General features: G+C 55.6%; 1 protein-coding gene across 1 annotated transcript; it reads left to right on the top strand.

The window, feature by feature from the left end:
- The first annotated feature begins 626 nt into the window (after positions 1 to 626).
- On the top strand, positions 627 to 13,337 carry LOC111153030 (potassium voltage-gated channel modifier subfamily G member 4). The gene is made up of 3 exons (XM_022511835.1): positions 627 to 826; positions 2,690 to 3,428; positions 12,567 to 13,337. The coding sequence occupies exons 1-3, from the start codon at positions 627 to 629 to the stop codon at positions 13,335 to 13,337; spliced, it is 1,710 nt and encodes a 569-aa protein (XP_022367543.1).
- Positions 13,338 to 13,652: the final 315 nt, after the last annotated feature.

Genomic DNA, 13,652 nt, shown 5'->3' with positions numbered 1-13,652 from the left:
CACCAAGGGACCTGCCCAAGGTCACAGAGCCATTCACATGGGAGCAGGGGATGCGGGGGTGTGTGCCTCCACACTCACCCCTCCCCTCCTCCTCCGGAGCTCCCACCCAGCCCACTTGGTGGCTGGGCTTCTTGGACTGAGCCTATCCCCAGGCTGGTGAGAAGCAGGAGAGTTCCTCTGGCAGCCTTTCCCTGAGCACCTTCCCATCATCAGCACCCCCCACCCGGGGAGCTTCCAGGGTGCGGGGACAGGTAGCTGCAGACCTCCCGGTCCCAACTTGCCCTCTGCTCCCTCCGAGGGAGGCTCCTCCTTGGAGGGGAGGGAAGGACGCTCTCCTCACCTCCCAGGCAGTTGGCAGAGCCCGGCGGCTGCTGCTGCTCCCCGCAGCCTGGTGATGGAGAGATTATTTCTGAGCCATTCCCATTCCCCCCCACCCCCGCCCCCGCCTCTCTTGCTGGACCACGCCGGCTGTCCCTGTGGGGCTCTGAGCGCAGAGCCCAGCCCGCTGGCTCCCTCCCAGCACGAACCCCGCGGACTCTCACCTCTCCCGGGGAGAAGGGGCTTCCGGGTCCTTGTAAAAACCCCAGCCCGCTGCCCCAGGGCTGTTCCGCAGCTGCTGGAGAGAGATGCGGAATGAATGTACTTTCAGGAAGAGGCAAGGGAAGAGAGCTTGGAAACTAACTCTGCCAGAAACTGCCGTGTTTGGAATTTTTCTTTTCTTCTGCTGCATCTCCACCGCGAGCCCATCTCTCCCCTGGCCACCGAGACGCGGGCTCCCCCGGCCCGGCAGAGAAACAGCTGGAAAAGGGCTCCCTGAGACAGGAGGGTGAGTCAAACTTCGGGGGGAAGAAGTTCTAGTTTGCTGCAGGGCTGGGGGCTTGCGGGCCACTGTGAACAGCCTTGTCCGAAGGGCTGCTTTGAACGAGTACACTCCCTGAGCTCTGGACAGAGCTTTGAGTGTCGGTCGTTGGAGGGGGGCAGTGGATCGCAAAGTTGGGTTTGTGCAGTGAATGCAGACAGGGCAGAAGGATTTGCAGGGGCGGGGGGGCGGGAGAAGCGGTGTTCTAGAAGGAGCCCCGGGGCTGGGAGAGAGTCCTGGGTTGGACTCAGATTTGCCGTGTGACCTTGGATGAATCACTTCAGCTCCCTGGGTCTGGGGTTTGCTCTGGGAAGATGAGAACACTCAGGAAGGTCTCCCCAGATTTCAGAAGAGTGTTTGGTCTGCAGGCGGTTCCTCTTCCTCTGGCCATACGTTGTAAAGGAAGGAATGCATATGCGGAGTAACAGAACGCTGTGTGGTGAGCAAGTGTGAAACGCATGGGCTGTGATTCAACTCCTCGCTGCCTGCCGGAATCCAGCGGGCTCGGAATTGAGAAGAACTTTGATTTCCATTCAGCGGCCGAGTTCCTCCCTGGATCAGAGTGCCGATCGGCATGTAAGGTTATAGATGCCTTGGAAACAGCTCTGGCTGGAATGAAGAGTGTAGGAAGTGGTTGCAGGGTGACGAGGTTGCAGGGTGCCCAGGAGGACAAGGCTGGGGAGATGGTTTTTTAAATGCATGGGTTCAATCTAAACCTCGTATCCACAGTCAAGGGCCTCAAATAGTTCTGAAGTGGAGAGAGCATTAGAGGCCCCTTCACGGTGCAGATAATACGACCGAGGCCCAGAGAGGGGCAGTCGCTGGCTCGAGGTTACACAACAAGGGTGGCTGAGGCAAGCGCCCCGGAACACGGAGGAGGGCCAAGTCCTCCAAAGGAGGAAGGAAATACAATCACTGTGGTGGGGCGCCTGGGTGGCTCAGTGGGTTAAGCCTCTGCCTTCAGCTCAGGTCATGATCTCAGGGTCCTGGGATCGAGCCCCACATTGGGCTCTCTGCTCAGCGGGGAGCCTGCTTCCCCTTCTCTCTCTGCCTCTGCCTCTCTGCCTACTTGTGATCTCTCTCTCTGTCAAATAAATAGTCTTTTAAAAAGAGAAAAAAAAAAAAAAGATCACTGTGGAGCTGCTCCTGAGAGGCAGAGCTGTGCCAAACACCGTCACATTCTTTGTTGCTTAACCTCTCTGGGCCTCCGTTTCCTCATCTGTGAAATGGGGATGCTACTGTTTCCCTTGTGGAGGTGCTGGGGTGAGTTAGTATACAGGAAGCATGTGGATCGGTGCCTGGCACCTCAGAAGCATCTAGAAGTGTTCCGAATAAACGCTTCATGTGTATTACCACACGTAACCCTCCCCGTGCCCAGTGAGGTGGGTCGTCAGACTACCCCAGCCCCTGTACGGATGAGGCAAAGGGCTTAGAGGGGCTGAGTAGCCCACCTGTGCCCACCGTCCCTAAAGGGATCAGAACCTGGCCATGAACCCGAGACTCTGCCACGGGTAAGCTCTCTTTTACCAGCTGTACCTTCTAAGAGTGGTACAAGTCTTGTCCTTGGCATGAATGAAGCTGAGATCAGAGAGGTTAAGCCACAGGCCCAAGACCACAGAGCCTGGGAGTGGCACAGCTCTGACCAGGGAAGGGATGCTGTCATCTCCTTCCGGTCACAGGTAGACACCGGGTGCCTAATGGGTGCTCAGGAAGTCTGAGTTGGGTGGAAGATGGGAAAAAGGACAGATGCATTAGCAGCGTGCTGTCAAGGACCTGGCCCGAGGCTGATTTCTCCCCGTTGTCTTGCCTCCCTCCCTCCCCCGGGTGCAGGCCATCTCCGGCGATGCCCACCCCCTTCCGAGCCAGGGGCCTGCCTCCCGGACACCTGCGCCGGCTCCTGCCCGGCCGCCTGCCGCGGCCCGCCGCCAAGGGGCTGTACTACCGGAGGGCTCGCAGGGTGGGCGCCCTGGACGCGTCCCCGGCCGCCGACCTGAAGAAGGAGATCCTGGTCAACGTCGGGGGCAGGCGGTACGTGCTCCCCTGGAGCACCCTGGACGAGTTCCCGCTGAGCCGCCTGAGCAGGCTCCGGCTGTGCCGCAGCCACGAGGAGATCGCGCAGCTCTGCGACGACTACGACGAGGACAACCAGGAGTTCTTCTTCGACCGCAGCCCCAGCGCCTTCGGCATGATCGTGAGCTTCCTGGCGGCCGGCAGGCTGGCGCTGCTGCGGGAGACGTGCGTGCTGTCCTTCCGGGAGGAGCTGGCCTACTGGGGCATCGAGGAGGCGCGCCTGGAGAAGTGCTGCCTGCGCGAGCTGCTGCGCAGGCTGGAGGAGCTGGCCGAGCTGCGGCAGCAGGAGACGCTGCACCTGCGGCGGGAGGCGCGGCGCCCCGCGGGGGACCCCTCGCGCTGGGGGGTCTTCATGCACTGGCTGCGCGAGACAGTGGAAAACCCGCGCTCGGGGCTCCCGGGCAAGGTCTTCGCTTGTCTGTCCATCCTCTTCGTGGCCACCACCGCGGTCAGCCTGTGCGTCAGCACCATGCCCGAGCTGAGGGCGGAGGAGGACAAGGTGAGTGGTCCCTCACTGCGCCCCCCACGCCCACCCTGGGCCCCCGAGACTTAGGGCCCGCGTAAAACAACAGAGAAAGAGATTGTTGTCTAGCGAGCACTGGATGCATTTTTAGGTCTGTGCAGTTGTGAACATTTTTAATTTTAATTTTTTTTTGTGGGGGGTGGGGGGGGAGGCCTTGGGGCCCACAAAGGTCATGAAGTGGCTCTGCCTCTAGTGGACTTGGTATTCACAAAACTACCCCTGCCTGCTGTTGTGGGCCGCTCCCAGCTCTGTGCCCGCAGGCAAACTGCTTCACCTCTCTGAACCTGTTTCTTCCTCGGTAAAATGGGTAACATCGGGGTGAGGGTTCACACACGGGGTGCACTCATTTCGTGTTTATTGAGCAGCTACTCTGTGCCATGCCCTGTTCCTGGCCCGAATCCCTGCCTTCTTGAGCCAACCTTTTCATGGGCATCCCGGGGGACTTCAGCTTGGAGTTAGAGAGCAAAAATACAGACGAGGGCCAAGATTCCTGCTGGTTGCTTGGTTCCTGAGCCCCTGTCAGTCTCACTGCATGGGGGAACTCAGAGAAGAGTTAACTTCTAAGTGACTGCCCCAGGAGGCAACAGCAGAAAGGTGTTCTTGCCCACTCCTGCACTCTTTTTCCAGGAAGTTGTGGGAGACCCCCAGGGGCCACAGAGTCTGAGAAATGAGATAAGAGCTTAATATTTCATTGGGACGTTTACTGGAGAGTTTTGAACTGAGAATTGGATTTGTTTCCTGATTGAAACTGTTGCTCCTATCCTGCTCTACATTCCTCCATAGCTCCCCATTACCCTAATTATGGAATTTACAATGTGGCAGACTGAGGGAGCTGATAAAGAGAACACATATATAAGATAATGCATCCTTCATATGGCCCATAATCGTTGTCAGCCCACAGAAGTTCCCTTCCCTTAAAGGTATATCCCAGGGCAATATGGTAGGATCAGAGAACTTTCCAGAAAGAAAGGACTTAGATAGAGAACCTACCCCTTACATAGGGTAGGCTCTCAATAAATATTTAGTAAATAAAATGTATATCATGCAACCTATAAATGTTTTGTCCTAAAGCAAACCCAGCAAAACCTTTCCACTTTCAAATAGCTTTTTTTCCCCAAGGGAGAGGACTGTAGCTCCAAACAGAGACATTGTTTTATCCTTTAGCACCGAATCATGTGATTTAAGAGTCTTGTTCGCAGAAATATTTACACTTGGATACTACAGTAAAAAATTAGGACCAAATAAATAGCTTCCGTCCCCCGCCCCCAGGAGGATGCCCTTGATCCGAGCTGCTGAGAAAGGACCCCTCAATTTCCATAAACCTGTACCTCAGGGATTTCCTGGAAGCCAGGATTTAGACTGTGCAGAGGGACAAGGTCTTCTCAAAGCCTAATGCTTTGCAGATTACCCAAGGTCTAAACCCAGGCTTGGTTGGTGGGGAACTCAGGAGATCAAATCAGAGGTCACCAGGAGACCGGCAGGACCAGCAGCCCCAAGTTTGAGCCCAGGAGCTGGGCTGCTGTTTGCTCCTGGGATAAAAGGGCTGATGCCCACCCCCAGGATACATCTCTCCGTTTTCACCTTGCGGAAACCACCTTCGTGTGAGCTTGCTGCCTGGAGAGAGGCTAAGAGGTGCTACCCTCCAAAAATTGTATTTCCCTGTTTAGATGGTAATTTAGAGAAGCAGGAGGCTGGGAGGCGGTCTTTGTTTTTTCAAAACTGTGCCTTCCATTTACATAAAAAGACAATGTTCTCTCCGGCACCAAGTGTGTCCAATAATTCGTATTTGCCCTCAGGGATGTTCAGCTGGCCAGATGCTTCTGGGGGCAGGCCCAGCCAGGAGACCTGGGGGCTACGTCAGCCTGGAGGGCCCAGCAGCGTCTGCTCAGATGAATTAATGCCGCGTGGGTGGACAGACATGCCAGGGCTGGGACCCACAGACCTCCTCCGTCAGACACAGTGCCGTGCTGGGTGGAAGAGGCAGCTTTCCTTTGGTTTTTTTCTCCTACCTTCTTCCAGCGACCTCCCATGCGGTAAACTTGGCACTTGGGGAGAAGGGTCTGCACTGGAGGTTGGTAAAGTAAAACGGAGGAGTGGGGAGGTGGTGTGGACAAGAAGGACCGTGCCAAATGCTTAAGCACCTGCCAGGTGCTTCCAGCCTTTTCTGGTTTCCTCAGAAGAGCTTGTCCCCCAAGGGAAGAAAGAACTGATGCTTATTATGTGTCCTTCACGAGGCTGGCATTTGACCGATGGACTTAGTCCTTGCAACAGCTTGGGAAATGGGTACTACTACTGCCCCCATTTTACAGGCGAGGAAACTGAGGCTTGGCCAAGTTTTATCCCTTCACAAAGCTCACTGTTGGTTATGCAGTAGAGCCCGGATTTGAGCTCACGTACCAGTTGGTTCTAAAACCTGACTCCTTAGGACAGCACCAGCTTTCAGTGCTGGGCTTTTGGGGGGACCGGCTTCCGTCACCTGGCGTGGTGTGTGCAGCCTCTGTCCTTCTTAGGGCCCAGTAATAGTCCCCGGTCTCTACATCCATTATGTTTATCCCATCTTGCAGGGCGGTGTGCTGCCGTTTCCGTGTTTTCCTCTGCCTGCGTCCTCTGTCATGACCCTCACCCCTGCCATTCGTTCCCAGCACCTTTCCCACGTGGCCCCAGCCTGGCTGGGCAGCTCTGCCAGTCAGGGCGCTCCCCTCTCTCTGGGGGAGGCCGAAGGTCACTGCCGCTTGAATTGAACACCTGCTCCGTCTCTCTTGACCTCTCCCTCCGTCTCTGCTCCTCCCCAGGACCTCAAAATCTCTAGCTCCCTAGGGCAGAGTTAAAATCCCAGCACCGCCTCTCCGTGGCTCTGCCCTCCGCCCTCCGCCCTCCGCTGAGCCCCTCTCTTGCTCTGGGCCTCCGTTTCCTCACCTTACTCAGAAGCTGATGCTAAGGACCGAAAATTCCCATCCAGCATGCCCTGCCAGCACGAAGCCACCACCGGCCATGTTCACACACCCTTAGGGCCTCCGCTCACGCCCCTCCAACCCCTCCACCTGCTCTCTGCTTTGCTCATCAGCCTCTCCCGGCTCCGTGGAACCCAGACGGCAGTGGCAGGGCCGGCAGCCAGTGGCTCAGGTGTCTCTGTTGCGTTCTTCATTCATTCATTCTTGCATTCCGCAGACCTTTCCCAAGGGCCTCCTCTGCGCCAGACACCCCACGGGGGCCAGGACAGGCAGAAACCGCTCTCCACCTGCCGGCTCAGCCTTCACTCCTCCCTCCTCCACTTTAGATTCTAGTCCTGCCCCAGAGGTTTGCTGGGGCCGATTGGGGACCTCGCTGTGGGAGATGCACACTGATTACAGCTGCGCAAAGCGTTTTCCCTCCTGTCTGTCTGTGGTTTCAGCATCTCGCCAAGGCCCCGGGGAAGGGAGGCACAGGCAGATTTTTTAAAGATCAGGTGGAACTCATGGGCCCCTCGCTGGAGCATTGCCCTCCTTGTGTGGGTACGGCATGCCACCCTCGGGGGGTACAGTTTCAGGAAAAGCCTCACACTAGAGCCAGCCTGTCCTCCCCTGCCCCTTTCTTGGATCTTGAATCAGCTCCATAAAGAGCTGTCAGGCTCCCGGGAGCTTCCCTGTGTTGGGTGACATTTGATGATTGTTCTAGGGAATTCTTCTTAACCTGGTTTTTCAGTTTGGGGTTTTTTTTCCGCCTTCCAGCTTAGACTCCCTATATGCGGGCCAGCAGGAAGTAGTCCCCGTCTCCTGGACAGGACCCACTTTTCTTGACTCACGGTAGTTCTCCTGTTCTTCCTGCTTCGTCATGCTTCACTGTCTCCGTGTCCAACCCCTCCTGCCTACACTTCCAGAGCCTCTGTGTCCCAGGGCTGGGGAGCGGGGCGGCTGGGAGGGAGAGGATGGAGAGGGCCAGGAAGGGGCAGGACGGAGGGGAGAGAGGGCAGAGACGACCGGCTCCTGGGGAAAAGGAGAAGCCGGGAAGAGGAATGAGTCAGCAGGGCCAGGAGGCAGTCTGGACCAGAGGCCACTTGGATTGAACACCTGCTCTGTCTCTCTTGACCTCTCCCTCCCTCTCTGGGCATGAATTCACAGGCAGCAAAGAGAAGGCCCGAGCTGCTGAGTGGTTGGAGACCAGCACTGAGCTACCAGGCCATGGGAAGTGGCCAATTGGGTCCCTATTTCCAAGGTCCCAGGGTGTGAGAAAAGCTCCAAGGTCAAGACCTTGACCCCAAGTCTCTCCCAGATGGTGTTTCCGGAACTGGCCCTTCTTGTACCTGTAGCATCCATGGGACAGCCTGCCCATATGGGCCCCCGGGGCCAGTGGCCTTGCCCTCGGAAAGCCCTGTCCGTCCTCTGACCCTGGAGCCTTTATGAGTCACTCCACTCCCAAGCTTTGAGGAAAGGGTTGGGACAAAGTTGTGGGACCCCTCAGTGCCTCACCCAGCTGACCTGGTCAGCTCGGGCTTGGGCCCTAGCTTCTTATTAATGTATAATTCACATCCTAATAGGCACCCTTTTAAAGTGCTCACATCCATGGTTTTAGTGTACATTTGTGCGACCATCATTTCTGTCCCAGAGCATTTTCATCCTCCCACAAAGCAACTCTGCTCCCACTTCTAGGTGCTCCCCATTCTCCCCCATCCTTCCAGCCCCTGAAACCATCCATGTACTTCTGTCCCCACAGGTTGCCTTCTCTGGACATTCCCTATAAATGGAACCATGTGGCATCTGGCTTTTGGGGTCTGGCTTCTTTCATGGAGCAGAAGGTTGTCAAGGCTCACCCAGGCTCTAGCGCCTGTCAGGCCTTCCTTTTTAGGGCTGAGTAATATCCCATCATGTAGATAGAGCTCATTTTGGTCCTTCATTCATCAGCTGATGGGGATTTCCATTGATTCTGCTTTTGGCCGCTGGGAATGACGCAGCTGTGGACGTTCACGGACAAGTTTTTGGGTGGATGGATCTTTTCAGGCCCTCCTGGTATATACCCAAGTGTAGAATCATTGGGTCATATGGCCAACGTGTGTTTGACTTTAAAAAATGTTTTTTAAAGATTTATTTTATTGGGGAGGGCGGTTAGAGAGAGAGGACAAGAGAGTCATACGCAGACTCCGTGCCGAGACCATGACCTGAAGCTGAAACCCAGAGTCGGGCACTTAACCGACCACGCCACCCAGGCGCCCAACACATGTTCAGTTTGGGGAGAACCACCAACCTGTTTTCCTCAGCAGCTGCGCCATTTCCATTCCCACCAGAATGGTGGAGGTCACCGACACAGGACTTTCTGTCTTTACACTCCCGGCCTTCCCGGGGAGTGCGGAGTGGCAACTGATTTCTGACCCTGATTCATTTTTTTAAACTTTTCATGGTGGAAAATGCCGGGCATTCACAACATGAATGGAATAGTGTTGAACTTCTGAGGACCCATGACTCCATTTCCACAATGAGTCACTCTTGCTCTTTCTCGCCCGACTCCCTCCCCACCCCGATCACTTATTATTACTGTCGTTCATTTCTGTTTCATTTTACAGTGCGACAGGGGAAATGTACACACAATGAAATGCACAGATCTTAACTGGACAGCGGAACCACTTAGGCACCCGCGTCACCCACACCCTTGTTTGATGTAGGAAACTCCCATTCCCCCAGAAAGCTCTCTCATGTTCCTTCATGGCGGATCCCTACCCCACCCAGAGGTGGCCACTGTGACGGGGATTTGGTTCACCATCTCGAATGTCACACAGATGGAAACACAGAGCACATCTCCTGCGTCGGGCTGTTGTAGCCCCGCGTGCCATGTGGGAGCCCCACTGTGTGGCGTTGCTCACCCTCTGGTCCTCGTAGACCTGACTGGCGTCCTTCGCTGTGTATGAAGGAGTCAGAGCAGACCTCTTTCTGCCGGGACAAGACCCACCAGGAGGGGTGACACCGGTCCCTGTTTGCACAGGACCGAGGGGCTCTGGTGACTGGGACTTTACTTTCTGTACTCAAAGCAGGAAAGATGTGGGCAAACCAGAATTAGTTGTTCACCCTACCAACAAAATACCACCAGAAGCGTCCATTTTTAATTTCCCTCCTATTCTCCTCCAACCATGGCTGGCCTGGGAATTCTTTCCTGGGCTGGGGCCTCATCCATCCCTGCTGCGAACGGGGCATCTCTCTCGGAGGACCAGCACTGGGAGCGTGGCTGCAGGATTTGAGCGAGTGGTGCACGGTGGTGATGCGGGAGAGGGATTGCAGCAGTGCCGGGAGGAGGCCAGCAAGCCAGGCAGGAGGGACGTGGGTCGTGGGTTGTGCATGCCTTGAATAGCCAAATCCCCACTCGGAGGCACAGGGAGGACACACAGAGCCCTCCCTACCTCTCAGAGATCACTTTCTTGAGCTACTGGGTCACTGGTCTCCAAAGGTTATCCCCAGGCTACCAGGAATCCTTAAGCCAAGGGGGAAACTCCCAGAATGTCAGTGACAAGAGTGGCCTAGTAGGGACAGTCTGGCCCAGAGTCTGAAAAACCTCCAGGTGCCTTGGAGCCAGCCAGAAGGCTTGCCAAAATGCAGATTCCTTGGATTTTTTGATGAGAGCCCAACACTCTGCATTTGTAACAAGCACTCTGGGAGATTCTATGCGGGGTGTACCGAATCAGCTTTGAGAAATACAGGTTCTTGGGGCGCCTGGGTGGCTCAGTGGGTTAAGCCGCTGCCTTCGGCTCAGGTCATGATCCCAGGTCCTGGGTTCGAGCCCCACATTGGGCTTTCTGCTCAGCAGGGAGCCTGCTTCCTCCTCTCTCTCTGCTTGCTTCTCTGCCTACTTGTGATTTCTCTCTGTCAAATAAATAAATAGAGTCTTTAAAAAAAAAAAGAAAGAAAGAAATACAGGTTCTGTATTAGAAATACCTAATAGAAATACCTCTTCATTAGAAACTGAAGCACAGAGAGGGACAGTGACTGCTGCAAGGTCACACAGCAAGGATACAGCAGGAGTGGGAAGTCAGGGTCCAAAACTCCTGAGCACTTCCGGATGCTGAACCAAAACCCCAGGTGGTCGTGGCAAAGAGCTCTCATGTGTTGCAGAAGTTCCTCCCCTTCCTGTAAAATCCAGCAAGAGGAGAAGGGTATTGTCGCCCTTACCCTGACCAGTCAGACTCTGTCTGTAACCAGTGGATGAGTCTGCAGAGTAAGTGGAAGTGTGGGATTTGAAGCGGAGTCACAGACACAGACAGGCACGTTGAGATGGGGGTAGAACACCTGTTTCTCTTCCTCCAGCGGCCAGACATAAAGAGCATTTCATTTCAGTTCAGTATTCCCGTGGGCCCAGGCACGGGAAATAATTTCTTTTTCCACTTCAGAGGTTTTTAATCCAAAGAAAGTGGCAGTTGTCAACATCTTGCTTTTCAATCAGGCAACTGGCTTTGGTCATTCATTCACTCATCCATCGTGTGTGTGTGTATAATATTTGGAGTCAAGTTCTCAACCCTGGCTTTGGATTAGAACCATCATCTATGGGACTTCTGGAAAATTCTACTGCTCAGATTCAAACCTTGATCAACTAAATTAGAATTCTGAGGTCCTGGCCCAGATATTGGGGGTTTTTCAAAGCCCCCAGATGATTCTAATGTGCAGCCAAAGCTGAGAACTACTGCATTAGACCAGAGCTTCTCGAATTCGATGTGCACTTGAATCACTAGGGAGTCTTGTTAAGATCCAAATTCTTGTTCCTTAGGGATGGGGTACAGCCCAAGATTCTGTGTTTCTTAGATCTCAGGAGAGTCTGATGCTTTGGGTTCAAGGACCACACTTTGAGGGGCACAGGGGCTAGGGGAATTTTCTGTTGGGAGCCAAGCAGGGAGCATCAACAACGCCAACAGAGAATCCACAGCAGCCCTCCTCTAGCTGTGGTCCCTGGAGGGAAACAGACCCTGTGTGAACAAGTGTGGTCACACATCACAGCACTGTCCCAGGGACCCGGGAGCCCTCTCTGCCTTACCAGCCCCCACGCTCCCAGAAAGGACATCTGCTTCTCTATTACTTTTCCCCCAGACCCTAGGAGCCTGGCACAGGTGAGCCCTCCATGCTTTATTATTGGATGAATGAGTGAGGGAGGGCAGGAAGGAAGTTACAAAGTTACAAAGTAGCATACAGTGGCTAAGAGGCCATCAGCTCTGCATGTGAACTCAGGGAAGTCATTTTACTGCTGGGAACGATGTCCTGGGCACGAAATGGGGTCACATCGCCTGCTCACAGCATCACTGGGAGGCGTAAGTGACAGCGAGCAGGAACAGTACACAAAAGGGGCTTATATTAGTGAAGGCGAAGGTTGGCTGCTGTAACAAAGAGGCCCCAAGATAGAACGACTCACCCACTCTTGACTTCAGCTCAGGTTGTGATCTCAGGGGTGGGAGATGGAACCCTGTTGCAGACTCTGCATTGGATGTGGAGTCTCCTTCTGCCCCTCCCCCCGGAATAACCAACAACAAAAAAACAAAATAGATGTTGATTTCTCTTGCAAAGAGGGATCAAGTTGAGTTGGCAGCTCTTACCTGAGACCCAGGATCGTTTCCACCTTCCCGCTCCATCCTCCCGGGGGGCGTTGGTCCAGTCTGTAGGTTCTAAGCTGGGTTGCTGGGTCATGGGGGTGTCCGAGCAGACAGTGAAGAAGCAAGTGCAGGAACTCACGCCAGCATCCCAAGTCCAGGAACTTGGGGGTGGATTCTTAGTTATTTGCCTACACACCTCGCTGCCAGGGAGACTGGAAAGGGTGGTCCCTGGCTGAGCTAATGGGCCATAACTCGAGAGCTCTATAAGAAGGGGATTTGGGGGGACCGGTGAGAGTCTGCGGCACACAGAGCTCAATCGCAATGCATAGATAGTAGATAATAGATAATAGATAATATACAAATATAGAGAAAGCCCATGTAGTATATATAGAATAGATAGAATCCCTATTGATACAGATGGATATTGATGTGTGATGTTAATATCACTAGGGACCCCCGGAGTGGCTTCTGGGTGTGGCTACCCCCTCCCCCCCCCCCCCCCCCCCCCCCCCCCCCCCCCCCCCCGCCTTACCCAGCGCTGCGGCCCACCACTCTCCTCCTGCCTCTTGTCGCCTCCCCAGGGTGAGTGCTCGCAGAAGTGCTACTACATTTTCATTGTGGAGACGGTCTGCGTGGCCTGGTTCTCCCTGGAGTTCTGTCTGCGCTTCGTGCAGGCCCGGGACAAGTGCCAGTTCTTCCAGGGGCCCCTGAACATCATCGACATCCTGGCCATCTCCCCGTACTACGTGTCGCTGGCCGTGTCCGGCGAGCCCCGGGAGGACGGCGAGCGGCCCGGCGGGGGCTCGTACCTGGAGAAGGTGGGGCTGGCGCTCCGCGTGCTGCGGGCCCTGCGCATCCTCTACGTCATGCGGCTGGCGCGCCACTCGCTGGGGCTGCAGACGCTGGGCCTCACGGTGCGCCGCTGCACGCGCGAGTTCGGCCTCCTCCTCCTCTTCCTCTGCGTGGCCGTGACCCTCTTCTCCCCGCTGGTCTACGTGGCGGAGAACGAGTCCGGCCGGGTCCTGGAGTTCACCAGCATCCCGGCCTCCTACTGGTGGGCCGTCATCTCCATGACGACGGTGGGCTACGGGGACATGGTCCCGCGCAGCGTGCCGGGCCAGATGGTGGCCCTCAGCAGCATCCTGAGTGGGATCCTCATCATGGCCTTCCCGGCCACGTCCATCTTCCACACCTTCTCGCACTCCTACCTGGAGCTCAAGAAGGAGCAGGAGCGGCTCCGCGCGCGCCTCCGCCACCTGCAAACGGCCGCCTCCGCCAGCGAACACGAGCTTCTGAGTGACGTGGACGACCCGACCCCCGAGGGACCCGCCTTGCCCGCCAAATACGTTTAACTCAAAACCCGTGGTGAAAAGGGCAGGACCCGCAAACCACCACCCACGGGGCTGGAGAACACCACGGTGTAGACCACCCGCTGGGACGTTTCTAGGGCCCCAGGGGCACTTCCCAAGCTAGGAGGGGCTCGAGGCCGCCGGTGTTTGCTTGTTGGGATTCTTGACCCCACTGGCCACCACGGTTCCTGCTGACCTTACTGAGGCTCCTTGCTTTTTCCTCTCTCTGTGCCCATCACCCAGCACATCCACTCTTTCTGTTAGCTCAGCCGTCCTCCACTCTTCTTCCTCCCCTGAGGTCTCCCGCACCCCAGGCTG

Source organism: Enhydra lutris, unplaced genomic scaffold, assembly GCF_002288905.1.
Source record: "Enhydra lutris kenyoni isolate GAN:26980312 unplaced genomic scaffold, ASM228890v2 scaffoldscaffold30, whole genome shotgun sequence".
NCBI classification, from domain to species: domain Eukaryota; kingdom Metazoa; phylum Chordata; class Mammalia; order Carnivora; family Mustelidae; genus Enhydra; species Enhydra lutris.
Note: the sequence above shows the minus strand (reverse complement) of the source record. Positions and strands in the feature narration are given on the sequence as shown.